The sequence below is a fragment of the Larimichthys crocea genome, chromosome XI (assembly GCF_000972845.2).
Source record: "Larimichthys crocea isolate SSNF chromosome XI, L_crocea_2.0, whole genome shotgun sequence".
NCBI classification, from domain to species: Eukaryota; Metazoa; Chordata; class Actinopteri; family Sciaenidae; genus Larimichthys; species Larimichthys crocea.
Window position 1 is genome coordinate 3,226,608 of NC_040021.1, and position 16,187 is coordinate 3,242,794.

Genomic DNA, 16,187 nt, shown 5'->3' on the forward strand with positions numbered 1-16,187 from the left:
TGTGGAAGAAAACCTCAGGAAGAGCCACAGAGGAGGATCCCTCTCCCAGGACGGACAGACGTGCAATGGATGTCGTGTACAGGACAAATCAACACAAACATATTGTAAATGACTGATAAAATGGACAATGAATATAATGAATGATAAAAAATGATTACAGTAATAGATATGGTAGTATAATGACAGTAATATATGTAGTGGGCGTCATGCAGGATCACAGCAGCAGCCACGATCCACGAGAACCTGCTGGACGACAGAGCCAGAAACTCCGGGAGTTTGTTAGTAACATGCATTAATGGACATGTCCACAGATGGAGAGATATGGAGAGATATAGAGATATAGATATATATATATAGAGAGAGTGAGATATAGAAATATAGAGAGATATAAGAGAGAGATGGTAGTTATATATATTAGTATATATACTCTCTATATAGATATAAGTCCGGTAGTATGAACTCAAAGGTTATTAAAAAATGGTCAGACAGAAGAGGATTCTGTGGGAAGACTATTATATTATCAATTTCAATGCCATATGAAAGAACAAGATCAAGAGTGTGGTTCAGACAATGAGTCGGTTTATTTACACTTTGACAAAAGCCAATTGAGTCTAATAGAGAGATAAACGCAGTACTAAGACTATCATTGTGGTTGTCCACATGAATGTTAAAATCACCTACAATAATTACTTTATCTGTTTTAAGGATCAAGCCTGATGCAAATTCTGCAAATTCAGATAAAAATTCAGAATAAGGACCTGGAGCTCGATATACTGTAACAAATAAAATCTCATGGAAAATGTAAATCTTTAAAAAAATATCACACTAATTCAAGTTTCATTTTTAAATAAGGCTCAGTATTTTTTAAAACAGCTGCTCATTGTAGGATTGTATCCAGTGTTGCTCAAAGAGAAGGAAATACTTCATTTGTTTAGGGACTATTTTCAGCGGTGGATTAATCCACATTTCAGGCTCTTGTGAGTATTTGTGGCAGCAGGATGGAAGAAACACACAGACCACCATCAGACTTATACTGAACAGGTTACATTAAATGGGTTACCAGGATAAGCAGTTGATACAGTAGCTGCTCTGTAAAGTTCATTTTAAAATGGGTTTTGCAGTGTAAATAGGATTATGTGCAGATTTACAGTAGGAGCCATACAATGTTTGGACTGACACTGATGGGAGTCAAACCTGCTGAATTGTCTGTGAATAATGATGAAACAATTAGTTGATGAGCGAACACATTTTAGACAGAAGGGGAAGATAATGGGAAGATTAATCAACAATGAACATTTGCAGAGCATCTTATTAAAAAAATGAAAAAATAAAAAATAAAAAAGTGTGTGATGAAGCTACAGTTTGAGATGAACTCCACATTACATGAGGAGATAGGTGGAGCTGCTGCTAAGGGATGTGTGATCCTGGAGTGTGACAGCCAAACAATAAGCTTCAGCTCCAGTTCTCCATTTTTAGACTCTGTTATTAACGATCAGAACGATTCTAATAAAGAACCCGAAATAACATCCAGCATATCCAGCATGCTGTATCTCAAGGGCTGGATTGTCTCTGCTGTTACACACACACACACACACGTTTTTACACGCAGCTGAAGGACGGTGACGGTGACTCACTGTTGGTTTGGTTCTGACACAAAAACCAGGTCGCATTAATATTCAGATACTTGACTTCAATAAAAAATACTAAAGATGTAGCTTAAGTCCACAGTGACTGTTGTTCTGTTGTCTCTGACCTCATTGGATGACTGTGGAGATCAGTTTGAACTATTATCTATGTGTCAAACTGAAACTAAGGATTATTTTCTCCATGTATCTTGATTGTTTTGTCAAAAAAAAAAAAAATCATGTGAAATGCCACCACAATTACAGTGTTTGTTTTGTCCAAACCTCAACATAATTACAAAAACATTCAAATTATTCAGAGGAAAGCAGCAAGTAATCTATGTTCTGTCAGTCCACTCATTCATTTCATCTGCACTGTATGAACTGTTGGCTCCTTTTATTTAGAACATCATCATCATTCATTTGTAAAGTACATGAAGCTCTCAGGTAACTGTAGTGAAGTAAAGAGTGCAGTATTTCCCTCTGAACTCTGGTGAGAAAGTAAAAGTACTTGAGTAAATGTACTTAGTTACTTTCCACCACTGGTTACAAGAACTTGACTGAATGGTTTAGACTGGAAGCTCTGGGTGGTGCGCACTTCGCATACGAATGTCGACATTCTGACATTGTTGGGGAAGAGGAGGGAAAATCCGCAAAGCGCCTCCAACCTTCAGCCTCTTCCTCCTCTCATGACTGCTGGCACACTGATGAAGAAAGTGTGCGTAAATGTGACTTCTCAGAGAAAGGAAAGTGATGCATGATCTGCAGGGTGTTTTTCCTAAAATGTTCTCTGAGCTCACGTTTCAGATGAACCCAAATTAAAGAACAGAAAAGGTTCGGCTCAGTACTTACGTGCCTGGCTTGTGAGTCTCCGCCGGCGCGGACCAGCGCTTTTTCCTACTTTTGTGTTTCCTGCACTCCCCGATCAGGATCAAGCACAAAAGTAAGAGCAGAACCCGTGCGTAACGCGCCATGATGACTTTAAAAGTCCCGCAGCCAGTCGATCAGTGACACCTTCGGTCCGCGTGCAGGACGCTCTGTGAACGGTACCATCTTCCTGTCAGAGGCAGGAGGAAGAGTGCGGGAGTCGTGGGACTGTGGTGGTGAACAAGTGCGCCGGAGAGAGACGGGATGGTGAAGTCTGATAAGCGCTCTGATTGGTCTTCAGACTCCAGAGGAGCGCGCAGCATCAGCACCACATGCAGCGGAAACACGTCCCTCCTGACGAGCCGTTCAGAGGCAGAGACACCGCTGAGAGGAGGCAGGCGGTCCTCAGAGAGGAGCCCTGAAAGAGGAGCACCAAGGGGGACATGGAGTCACGTGTTCTGCTGCAGCTCCCCGCAAACCAAAATGTTCAAAAGAGTTTTCCATTAAAAAAAAAAAAGGATTACAAAAATCACATATTTGAACACATTTGTTATGCAGTGTGGGACAGTGACCATCCTCTGAACATGTCTCACTCTCTGGGCTTCTGTTCTCTCCAGACTCCTGAAGACTGCATGGAAAACTTCTTGGAAGAAGGAACACTGCTCCAGTAGAATTAGAACTCTGGACCCTGTTCATAGACCGTCTCTCCCCTGTTTCCTCAGTCAAACACCCTGACAATATGTTGTGTCATTAAGTATGTGTGTAGCACATCAGACATCCACAATTTCACATAGTCACATAGGACTTAATTGGAAAAATCTTCTTCATTTCCTTATCACACCTAACATGAAAGGTAAACAGCTCTTGCAAATCATACACATGTTCTGGAAATGCCACAAAATACAGCCATACTGGGGAAGAGTGAATGCAGTATTGAATGTGGTATTAGGGTATGTAGCCATATGTATGTTTTATATCTGGGTAATGTAGCTGATGTGGTGCTAAAGGAAGATCATTACTTACCAAAGTGCCACTCACAGCTAGCAGAGGGGCCATCACAAGAAAACGGCTTGATGTGGATCCACCCAGACACAGTCAGTGGTTAGATTCATGATGGAGAAAAATGACTTATTCTTTTAAGACTGAAAGATGTGTTTAACAGAAAATAAGAAAAATGGATTAAGTGTCAACATCAGCAATGTACAATGCATGTATTAAAGTATTAACAGTACAGTAAAATGCATTGCAGTTGGAAGTTGTGTTGTTATTGTTTGTTTTGCCTGTATATGAAGAACGTGTCAGTTTGACGTCCAACATTTGAGGGCGTGTTGCAGCTAAGCCTTCACTCCTCTTCAGGAAAGGTTCAAACATTTTGCTTTCAAAACGATGTTGATAGTTTCAGGGACTAATTAATTTCAATACGCAGTTCACCAGTACACATACAGTGCAGTGTGTATCAGTACAAAGCCGCCTGTTGCTGTTTTGTCTTTGAACGTTATCATCAGGTCAAAACTTCAGAGAACACTTTACCTTGAGACTTTAATTCATTTACTGATTTCCACAGCTCTGTCGACAGCACGTTCAATGACGTGTGTTAACAATGACGGAAGCTTTAACTCTATCAACTCTGGAGCCGACCCCAACTCACACATTTATACCTACGGGCAATTTAGGGTCAGCGGTTAACCTGCATGGAGCTGAAGAAAACACACACACACACACACTGATGCTGTGAGGTGACAGTGCTAAACACTGACCATAGTAAACATTGTGAACATTCTACCTGCTGAAAAGCAGCTTGTTGGCCTTGAGCTCAGAATACCAATGTACCTAATTCTGAGCTGACAGAACCGCCAGCATGTGTGAGGACTATTCAGTCGTGTTTAAACACAAACGACTCAAATATACACAAAAGAACACAAAAGCAGAAACAGTGTGTTGTGCTGATGATTCACTCTGCATGTATTAGACAATGAGATAAATGTATTTAACACACATTGATCTGTCATGGGGATTTTTTTTTAAAGGCAATGCTTCATATTCCCTGTGGGTGTAGGTTTAACAAAACCTGACACACGGAAAACACGTTTGTTCATTCAAGCAATTTATTTTCTGTTTATATCCCAGAGCAGAGCAGAACAGAGCCGAGCCGAGCAGAGCCGAGCCGAGCAGAGCAGAGTGGCCCCGGGCACGACAAATATGGAGAAATTATGAGAACATGGATATTCATAAAAGAACCTCTGCTGGCTTCAAGTAAAACCTGGACATGTGACGCTCAAATGAAAGAACTACAGAGACAGATTTGTTCCTCTCAACAGGTAGACTGCTAGGACTACCTCAGAGCTATTTGTATGCTGCCAACTTGGTATACACGTCAGAAAGCCGTCAGCCACCATGAGCAGAAGAGTGAATTTAAATTGTTTCCCAGTTCCAAGTCTCATCAGAGTGATAAAGCCCTACTCAAAGTATATCAATGAGGGTAAACGTTAAGACAGTGTTTGGGTCTATTTATACAAGCAGGAAGGAAAAAAATGAGTGTTTGCACACAGCTTCAGAGAATGCAAGGCAAACAAGAGATTAATGCACGGGGACGTGGTGTGAATACCCTGAAACAGCAGAGAAACAGTGAGAGAGAGGCAGTGAGGGGGATTACACAGAAAAATGACTTCCTGTTTCAAATAAATAAAATCTATTTGTGTTGACAGGAAGCAGACAGGTTTACTGTGTCATGTGTTTACTGCTGGAAATAATCCCTAAAATGATCTCAGAAATAAATGCTGCTGTGCTGATAACAGTTCAAAGCGCGCCCTCATGCTTTACCTCAGTAAACATGTTGTGTTCAGCTGATGCCGGATCAGTCAGGTCGCTCCCTTCACAGGACTGCTGTGACAGTACGGGCTCTATTTCAGTGGAAGCACAAAGACCAGAGGAGGCTGCACGCCGGCACATTCTCTTTTTGCTTTTGGAGTCTAATTGAAATCCAGCAGCCCAAACATGTAGTCAGTGCTGCACATCTGTTTCTGGAGCAATGTCACTACACTGGCAATTCGGACTACAAGAGCAAACAATTCTTAAAAATGTGAAGAAACAACTTGAGTGAAACTCCCTCCAACCAGCAGATGATTTGAAATGTGCTTTACAGAGTAGCTTTAATGTGATGACAGCAGGTGTTGCAACAGATTCTGACCGCCTTCAAAGAGAACTCCGCTGATTTATCATCGCCAACACCGTCATGGCAGAACCATGTCAAAACCTGCTGCCTAAAATTACCCACAATGCCACAGTTGTCAGTCAGAGTTGTAGTCGTAGCAGCTAATGTAGCCTCGAGCCTAAGAGGAGCAGCTCCAGAGGTCAGATACGACCTCTTCTTTCTAATTCCAGGTCATTTTTTTAATGTTCAAACTGATCCTGACTGGAGTGACATCATTTGAGGGCATTTGTCAGACTTCATACAGCCCCCCTCTGGAGAAACAAAAGTGTTTTCTACACAACATGCTTTACATATTGCAGTAGTCCTCTCTCCGGGGCCTGTAAACAGACTTTGATGTGTAAAAACGGTGGGGTTCCCCTTTAATGTGTGACTGCGGGAGGCGCCGTCACACTTCTACAAGTGGCTGTTATTACTAAATGATGTGATTCAGTCTCTAATAGAGGAGAGAGCCAGTGAAAGTACCTGATGATATTTGGATGCAGGCAGATTTTTGTGGTGTTGGCAGTTTGTGTAAAAAGATGAGAGACAGACCGAGTACCTGGCAGAACTTTGACCGCTCACAGAGTCTCATTCTCTCACAGAGTGAGAACAGGCCTGCAGTCACACATTAGAACGGTCACGCAGCGTGCCGTAACACACACGTTGGTAAATGAATAATGGTAATTATTACAGTATCTGTTCTCCACAGCCGCTTTACACTGTAAAGTTTCCCCTTCGGTTCATGCAAGATAAAATATGGAACATTTACACATTCAAATGTTGCTAGGTGTGTTATATATCTTATTGACTTTTGTCTTTATATCATCCTCAATGTGTCCAACAATGTTCCAACAACGTTCAAACACAGAAATCTAAATGTTCAGGTAACGTTGTTTCCTTGCTTGGCCTCTAGCTGCTCTAACTAAACCTCTGTGTACGTCATAGCGAGGAAGGAACACAGCGATAGCTTTCCATCAGCGATAGTGGTTAACAATAAAGACAACAACTCCCATGATGCCAAACAATGCCACTACTCGAAGACATGTTGAAACTATGCCTTTGTTATAGTTTTAATGTGAGAGACAGAAATGACATACTGTATGTGTAAGGATACATGTTGATGAGCACGCACGCACGCACAGTTTCCAAATCACATCGATAAGAAAACCAGTGAGCCTTTAACACATACTGGGACATCACAGGAAGTTAAAGCACAGAAGGAGGAAGTCGTTCCAGCACACACACTCTCCCGTCATTAAATAATGTGTTGTGATCAAAATCCCCCATAATTCCATCTTGTTAAAATATTATATTACACTTTTAATAATAATGGGAACAAGCCGCAGCCCTGGGATATACAACAATTGTACGTGAGGAGGCGTGTGATGTGTGTGTGTGTGTGTGTGTGTGTGTGTGTGTGTGGCTGCTGAACTGATCACAAACACAACAAACTTCCCATTTTTTATAATGCATGACACTCTGGAGAGTAAAATTCACATTGATTAAAAGACACCCTCGAGGTGGTGTTGTGAGCGGAGCCTCCTCTGCAGGAATGAAAGTTCCCCCTCAGTGGAGACTGAACCCTCCGCTGACAAGCAGGGAGGGCACAAAGTCAGCGCTAGACGCCGCCTCGGCTCTGGTTCCACTTAAGCGGGTCCTAGTTCTGTAAGGGTGTTAGCGGGAGGGGTTGACTTGAGGCTGAGGAGGCGGGGGCCTGGTTGGTCACAGCTCGTAGTCAAACTTGTACTCTTGAGCCAGGTAGATCCTGCGGAAGATTAGTGCGGCCAGAGCCAGAGTGAGCACCACAATGAGGACCGCCGAGCCTGCGTGGCTTTCGTCCAGAGGCTGGCGAGGAGCCGGAGCGAAGGCCGGCCTGCTGGCCGGATCTCTGCCTTCTCTCTGGCCCTGCTGGCTGTGCTGCTGGGCGCGGCGCTGCCGGGGGCTGAGAGGACGTCCGGTGGTGGGGGGCACCACAGGGGCCTCGGGTCCCTCTACTCCTGTGGCTGCCTGTGGAGGAGGCATGGAGAAGATTAGTGAGACAGAAACAATTAATTCATTAACAGATTATGTCACTGGATCTGGCTGTGTTGCGCTGCGTAAAGGAGAATTTATTTTTCAGTAAGCACATTTACAACTGGTTTACAGTTTACCAACATTTTATTGTGTTTACCACAAAGACTGTACAGGTAAACACAAAGAGGTTTCTGAAGCTCAGTGTGGAGGCTCTGAAGCTTAGTGTGGAGGCTCTGGCTGCCTCCATCTGGGCAGTCCTGCCTAGGCACCCCACTAATCCAAAAATAGACAAAGACGTAGAACATGGGTGGAGCTGAGGCAGGCTGAATGAAGCAACCATCTATAAATCAAAGTGTCCACGCTCTTAATTCTGCATAACTTTAAGTCTTAATATAATCTGAACAGGTGAGTTGTATATAAATTCACCCTCAGTACAGTTGTCATGAATAGGGAAATTAGCTATAGAGACCAAAACTGCAGTTTTTGGCCCCTCTTGTGCTGACTTTACTGGACACAAAAGTTGCTGCTTGGTTTACATACATGTTTGCAGTTCATTTAAATGTGTAATGTGTAGTGCACCTATAATTTACTTGATTGATTGATTGATTGATTGATTCAGACAATGTTGACATCATAGAATTATGACGTGATCAGCAGCTACTTGGAAATGACTGCTGCTTAAAATGGTGGCAACAATTCTGACAACTAAGTCATGGTTTCAGTCTTTATTTATTTCTGAGGTTTTAAAATGATTTTGAAAAAATCTATCTGGAATTCTGAACAGTTGGTCAGATGAAACAAGACATCTGTGATTTTATGACATTTTAAAGTCCAGACGACTGATTGATGAGAAAATAATTAGCACATTAATCGATAATGAATCATCAATCGTAGCTCAACTTGTAATTTATGTATCCACACACAGCTACATCCACACACACACACACACACACACACACACACACACACACACAGACACACACACACAGTGTATACGCCATATAATGAACCCTGCAAGCTAATTTTCTAAATTTGTATTTTTGTCGACACCAGAGACATTTTTTCCTTTTATGCAACTTCATACAAATAATGAATAATTCATGAGCTTCCTGGATCAATGCATCAAACCTACTCCCATTCACAACATAAACAGCTAGTGTTAGTGAGTTATGGATCAAATTAATGATGTTCCTGTTTGTTTAGTGACCAGTGCTGATAGAATGAGTCCTCTGTGGAGGCTGTGAGAGGGCTGGTGACTAACCAATGAGCAGAGCTGACAGCCTCACACACATTTCACTGAATTAGAGAATGGCTGGAGGGAGTGTGCAGAAAGTGGGGAGAGGCAGTCAACAGTACACAGTTATCCTACATCCTAAACTCAGTACTTGGGGGAACAGCAGCAAGGCAGTGTGGGATACCACGGATGAGTTCAGCGGCAGATGGTGAGTCCTATTTTTGACGTTGCCCTCCTCGGTTCATCCAAACTCAGAAACACTAGTCTGAGTTGACCCTTCTCTTTGCTCCTTCAGTCGCTGTGGTTCTGTGGGAAGCAGCTGGCGCCAAAAATCAATCCTCTTAGGCAGGAAAGCTCGTCCATATCATCAGAAGTCGTGAAAAGAAGCTGTGGAAGCACAGGCTTCAAGCTACCGTACACACTCACCATAATGTTAGGAGAGAGCTGCTTGGTTTCACACACTAACTCAGTGCAACTAATGCAGCTGGCACGGTGCTGCTGTACAATCATGCATAATCATTTCCTTCCATTCACTTCCAAAATGACTGTGATGCTCGGTGGGATGTCAGCAGGTGATGAAGCATGCCACCAATTAAAAAAACAATGTGAAAGATGGGTAACTGACTGCAGTCAGTCAGTCAGTCAGTCAGCAGACAGCAGTATATAATCTACATGGGGAGCTTTAGGACACCCACTGCTCTGTCCACAAATGCTGATTGTCTGTTAATAATGCCATATCAGGAGAAGAAAAGCCTCAATAACCCAGAGTGTCTACTTTGTTGCATGGCAGTGAATATGATTTAGAGTTTGGTGGTCTGTCCAGCAGTAAAAGGAATGGACAGCGTAAGCACAACGTCACCCACAGGTTTCTGAAGAGCAGTTTTGAAGTTCAGAATATGTTGCACTGGCCTCGGCCGCCTCCCGGCTAATCTAACAATCTGCAAACGAAGAACATGGAAAAGGTTCCAAATGAACATGCAGGTGTTTGTTTTAATACAGCCTGCATGTCTGTTATTATTGTATAAATGAGGAATTTTACAAACCATATCTTTAAAGGCCGTTTCCAAAATGTTTTTTTCTCAGACTTCACTTCAGTAGTTTGATTCCAATCTATATTCTGAAGGTTGTTACAGAAGGCTTTGTTCAGATAGCCTCATTTTTTTTATTCCTGAAAACATGCTGGGTTGTTTTATGGCTGTTGACAATATTTTCTGATTTATGGAGTTATAAAGAGAGAAATCCAAAGTTCCCTCTGTAAAAACATTTGTCTCTAATATGTCAACTAATTAAAACAAGAGGTTTGAAATCTGCAGATGTATGCTAATTAGCATAGCATAGCATAATTAATCAGATAATGCCTCATTTGCACAACAACAACATCAGATTTGTCTGCCTGCAATGTCTTGCTTTAATGAGCTCATATTAAAAGAGGCACAAGGACAAACAAACTCAAATCAAAACAACATAAACTAATAAAGGTTGCAGATATTTGAATGGGATGAGTAAGGCTGCTGTTGATGTTAGAACAAACAAAAAAAAGGTGCGACTGCACTGATGGAAATGTTTTGTCTTTTTTATAGTGAGACAGCACATACATGAAGTTGAGAAATGCACAGTACCACAGTGAATGGATATTCATTTTGCACAAGCAGCATGTCCGTGAAGCTCTGAGCAGAGTGAGTCTGATTATACTCAGACTGTCCTGTCAGACTTACTGAGGGCCGAGCTGCATCATTTCTCTCAGCTCTGTTTACTGCCTCAAATCTTTCCATCAGAACATCGACCCTCACTATTTCTGTTGACTGCTGAGCTCCAGCTGCAAAGCGTGTTAGGTTACCATGCTAATAAATGAACGCTGATATGAATCTAGGTGCACCCTGGGCTCATCTATCAGGCACCCCATGGTGCTGCTGTATCCCCTTTGGGAATCACTGATCTAGATTATCAACTGCTTGTTTTATTTTTCACATGTTTTTCAGAAGTGGGAATGAAAAATGCTCCTTGAAGAATAACTGCAAACCTGGCTGAAAGGCACCACATGTAACAGTGATGTCATGAAGAACTGACACAACCTAGATCAACATCATGATGAGAAAACACAAGCCTTTGTGTATAGGTAGCCTGTATGATGATCACAGCATCAGACATACATTTGTTTGTATGAAGTCATTGTTGATAATGCTGCAAGTCAATGAGCAGTGCTGGTTTTAATAATTATATATTTTATCATAACATTTTTCTGGAAAAGTCACTATACCATGTTATTTATCAATCATGCAATATAAAATGACTTCATTCTATTTCCAATATTAACTCTTGAAGCACATGAAACAGGAAGCTCCAATCGCCAATCCATACGCCAATCCAGTGAACTTCAGTTCTTTCAACATTCATTTTGACTTGAACTGACTGTTGTGATGTAATGTAGTCTCATTCTACATCCTTCCTGTGGTCATATGTACTACGCTACAATAGGTCTGAGATAGAACAGCAGTGAGTTTGACAATTTGGATGTTCCCTAAGAAGGAACCATGCTGGTTGTTTTTGAACGGTTCAGCCTACAAATCACATCGACTCCACATTATTGTTGACTATTTTCCAAAACATATCTCAAAGGATAATTTCAATTTGTTGCAACTTGGGTCTATTATCTTGTTTTGGCTCTCATGTCTATCAGTTAAAAAAACATTATACTGTAGACCACAAAGTATGAAACGCTGATATCTGGCAACAGGGTAACACAAAACAATCCAACTGATCCTTACTGTGTCACTACCATTACCTCACTGCACTGTGATAATGGTCTACAACAGGCACTGTGGGTACCATCCCCCTTCATTTCATAACAGCTTTAGTTAACACAGGCTGTTTCATCTTCTCACTAATTCCAGCACATTCACAGATCACAGGAAGTAGTTTGGTAAATAAACTCACCTCATAAAATCCACTGTGCAACAAAACAGAATTATATCCACTTTTAGGGGGATTTCCTGGATTCAGGAGCTAACTGTTTATTTGGATCCCGATTACGTGTTACCATGGTTACATCTACTCTTGGTGGGGTGCAGCGAGGCACAGCACAGGGAAACACAAACTCAAACAACAATATCAGCAACAAATATGTATAATCATCCTGAGCATTTTTCAGAGCACGCTGAAATGAAATGAGACCAGTGGCAGATAGAAACATCGGAAACACAGTACTAGTGTTGCATTTGTAGTTGATAGGTTAAAACAAGTAAAAGCATGGCGTTGTTCTGTTCTGTAGGTGGTGGGCTGGCTGCAGGCAGGTATCTGTGATGTCCTGTGTAAACCCAGAGTGGCAGTTTAACACCTACCTGTTCAGCCCGGGGAGCGTCAGCAGCTTCCTGGCCTGCAGACGTGGAGGTGTCTCCCTGGGTGAGTGTGGAAGGCTCGCTTTCTGCACCCCCACTCTCACTTGCCTGTCTGGATAAACTGGACTCTGCCTGCATTAACACACAGGGTCAACACAGTCATCTCCACTGTGGCTCATAGGGCTGAACAATAGAACATTAAATATAATGTCTCTTTTTAAAATAAAGCAGTGCGTTGCCTCTTGGTGGCTTTCTTCAGATGAATTTGTGCTTCTGGTTCACTGGTTGTTATAGCTACCATAAAATTAGTTTGGTAAGAAAGTAATACAAGACTCAAATAAGAGCACAAGACGTGACTGAAACAAAGTTGAAAATCAATGCAGTAGGTAGAATGTACTAATTCCATTAGTAAAACAACACATTCAAGTCACACACTTCGATCAAAGCCAGGCTTAATGAAACTTCCTGCATCTGCTGGATAATGTTCTGTGAGCTGCTAGAACTTTATATTGAACTTTTAATGTGAAACATCTGTGAAGGAAGTGAAAAAAACTGAAATGGAAACGACTAGATTAATAAAAGAATGAATCCAGTATTTCTTTCTTTATCTGTATTTCTGTATTAGCACTAGTATTTATCTACTGTATTCAGCTAAAATATTTCAAAACAGCCAATAAATCGTGTTGAGATCATTTTGTCATCTGCTGTTTCCAGAGAAATAAAGCGTGAAACTTTTCTATAAAAATTGACTTCACTGTTTATATTCAAGTCCTTTCACCACAGTGCTGATCATCGCAGGGGGAGACAAAAGTTATGCAATACAGTTTTAACTTTAAAGCTGACATTTTTTGCCAGTATACATGCGAAACGTGTGAAGAGTGAACACCAAAACTGACCAGATAAAAAAAAACAACTAGAACAAGAATGTGTAACCCCGTATGTGGCGTGCTAGAAGAGATGCTTTACGGCACACACCACCAACTATTTGACTAAATTTGGTAAAACCGGATCATATTTTATGGAGAAAATGTTTTCTGGTTTTCTTTCTGATGTCCTCTGGTTGCTCTGCCTCAACTCTCTGTGATTTACAGAGTTACCTGATGGACAGGGAAGAAAACTGCTGACAACTGTAGCTGCTGTTAGCTAATGTTAGCACAGTTTGTTAGCCGGGCTGCCAAGATTGTGAGATCAGAGCACGTGTTTGTACCACAGGCATTTTGGAGCAGCAGGAAGAAGAGGAGGTTTTCAGGCCCAAGGTGTGGGGTAGTGCTGATGAAGAGCAGAGCTGGGTAAGCAGGCAATTCAACGGGGCTTAGCAGCTTCTATTGACATGGCTAATGGCAACCAAAGGTGATGTTGATGGAAGAAGCTAAGAAGAGAAAAGGAGAGAGTGAGCGAGCAGGAAGCCGCGAGACAAGAGTAAATCGGGGTGTCGATTAGCTCAGTTGATAGAGCATCTGCACCATGTACAAAGGCTCAGTCCTTGCTGTTGTGTATGGCGTCATTTTAGTGCCAAAATCCATGCGCATAAAAACCATAATCAGCACGTATACTCTGTCTGTCCCTCGCATCTGCTTAGTTTTGGCACTTTGGGGGTGGGCAATAGCTGGCTGTTATGTCTGATGTTGGTTACCTTGTTGATATTTGGCTGTTAGCAAAGTTGATGGACAATGTTGAAAATTGAAAAGGTTGCCAGCTATTTAAAAAAAATATATATTTAATTTTTTTTTAACAATAATATAATAATCAAAAATACTAATGAAAAGGGAAATGATAAGGCTTTCGTCTAGTCTCTCTTTTCAAATAAAGACACTATATTTAGGTATAATATTTGGGTATAATATTCATAATTGGTTTATTGTCCAGCCTGAACATGTCACAACGCTGAGCAATCAGCTTTTTCTATGCACAGAGAAAGAAGAAGGAAAATATCCACAGGCGTTCCTGTAGCTTGTGCTGTCAGCAGCTCTGTTGCTCTCGGGGTTAAATCACTGACTGAACTGGGAATCAAATGTGACTTATGTAACAGCCAGTGTTCGTACCTTGAAGTTGATTTGCTGGGCCAGCTCTTTAGCCTTGTGGTCCTCAGCGCTGGGGTTACTGTTGGGTGTCAGAGCCAGGAGGGCAGAGCGCATGGAGCAGCCGCACGTCTCACAGCAGAAGTCCTGAGATCTGCCGGAGAACAGACGGTAAATGGTGAGGTCGTCCTCTCTTTCTATAACATTAATTTTAAAAAGTCTTTTGAGACAGAAACAGAATATTTGATGAATGACCAGGTGCCTCCACTCTACTGTATGAGTGAACAGCTGCTTCACAAATGAAAATGTTACTGTGAGTACAATGGCGGTGGTTCAGTATCAAAATAAATGACCTGTTAATTATGAACAGTACCCAACATTAATGTTGTGGCAGACTTATTACAGTCAGGTTTACCTGCCAAGTTAACTGAAAAATGAACCTGCCAGACTTTTTACCAGCCGACTTCTACAGTAATTACACTGACATGTCACGCACCTGTATGCAATTATATGGTAGCACCTCATCTTAAACACGCAAAGTCACAGCTACATGCTTAAAGGCAGACAGTGAACACTTAGTGGCATCTAGCAGCGAGGTTGCAGACTGAATATCTGATAACTGAATACCCCTTGCCTCACCATCCCCTTCGAAGCATGAAGGATAAACTATAGTGGCTAAAAACGTACAAGGCCCTGTTTAGAGTCAGTGTTTAGCTTGTCCATTTCGGACTACTGTAGAAATATGGTGGTGGAGTCCACTGTATCTGTTCATATAAAAGGCTCATTCTAAGAGAACAAAAAAAAAAAAGATCGACTCTGCATGAAGACTATTAAAATATTACATTTAATAGATTCCACTCAATCTTACACACTGGACCTTAAAAAAAAAATCAACCTGGGTCTTAACATACATAATGTGCATATTCTGTCTGTGGATCAAGATTTGGGAAACATAATCAAATAACTGCAAGCAGATTACTTTAGGAAGTTTACATACATCTTTCAAGAACCAACTGAAAGTAAACAGAGAAATTCTGCCTCTGAATTAGCTATTGTAGCTAACTGTATAAGAAGTAGTTTATACGTATTTTCTGTGCAGCAGGGTCTGATTACCCAAATCTTGGTGAGTGTTAGCATGACCCATAGTCAAAAGAAATTTAAAAAACAACATTAATGCAGCCATCAATGAAATTTTCTAAGCGTTTAAGAGATTTAAGAGTTGTTATTTTTGTAAGTTGACGTACAACAGCCTGTATGACTCAATGTTGCTAACTATGTAGGAAAATGACATCCCCATTCTTCCATTCCACATTTAAAGCTTTGTGGAAAAGACGTCAGGAAGCAAAACAACAGATCTAAACCCTAGAATTCAGTCGTGACTGACAGCCCAATCCTCACTGCAGTGTTAGTGTAAATGTGAACAAACAGAGAATTATTGTGGAGCAGTGTACCAGACAGCCAATCAACAATGTGTTGATACAGAGCCACAATTTAGATTTGTTGGCTCATGGTCAGAGAGTGCGTCGTGGTCAACACAAACAAAGAACTCTAAATTACTCAGACATTTGAATGCTGCATTTCATAAAGTTAGCAGCCTGCAGTGGGTGGCTCATTGATTTATTTGCCAAAGAAAAATATATGTCATCTGGTGCTTAGCCAGTGGTAATTTGGCATCTTGATTATGAAGCTATAAAGATTTTTAGATTGAGCTGCCCATCATTTTCAGGGCTGTGTATGAATCCTGTAAACATACTGGCAGAAAAGCCAGCTTCAAAAGCTGTGTGCATCCATAAGAGTGTGATTACGGCATTGGCTTGTGTTGTACTGTTTGCACTTTTGGCTGCCTCGCACTGTATCCTCACCTGACAGGTTTGTTTTTGCTTTCTCCACCTGTGGCACATTCACATG

The 16,187-nt window shown here is 41.5% G+C and overlaps 2 protein-coding genes across 3 annotated transcripts in view; both read right to left on the reverse strand.

Moving 5' to 3' along the window:
- LOC104924074 (gamma-aminobutyric acid receptor subunit rho-2) overlaps nucleotides 1-3,270 on the reverse strand; it is a 30,320-nt gene extending 27,050 nt beyond the window's left edge. Inside the window, exons 1-2 of one of the 2 annotated variants that reach the window (XM_027283904.1) lie at nucleotides 3,083-3,270; nucleotides 2,475-2,907 (exon numbers count right to left, since the gene is read on the reverse strand). In XM_027283904.1, the coding sequence (XP_027139705.1) occupies nucleotides 2,475-2,596 (122 nt within the window). In that variant the 5' untranslated portion in view covers nucleotides 2,597-2,907; nucleotides 3,083-3,270. Of the gene's footprint in view, nucleotides 1-2,474 lie in introns of both variants that reach the window. The other variant, XM_019265850.2, reaches the window with a different exon arrangement.
- Nucleotides 3,271-6,724: 3,454 nt separating this feature from the next.
- The window catches only part of ube2j1 (ubiquitin-conjugating enzyme E2, J1), a 49,815-nt gene continuing 40,352 nt past the window's right edge, over nucleotides 6,725-16,187 (reverse strand). Inside the window, exons 6-8 of the mRNA XM_010737307.3 lie at nucleotides 14,304-14,433; nucleotides 12,265-12,393; nucleotides 6,725-7,686 (exon numbers count right to left, since the gene is read on the reverse strand). Of these exons, the coding sequence (XP_010735609.1) occupies nucleotides 7,402-7,686; nucleotides 12,265-12,393; nucleotides 14,304-14,433 (544 nt within the window). The 3' untranslated portion in view covers nucleotides 6,725-7,401. The remainder of the gene's footprint in view (nucleotides 7,687-12,264; nucleotides 12,394-14,303; nucleotides 14,434-16,187) is intronic.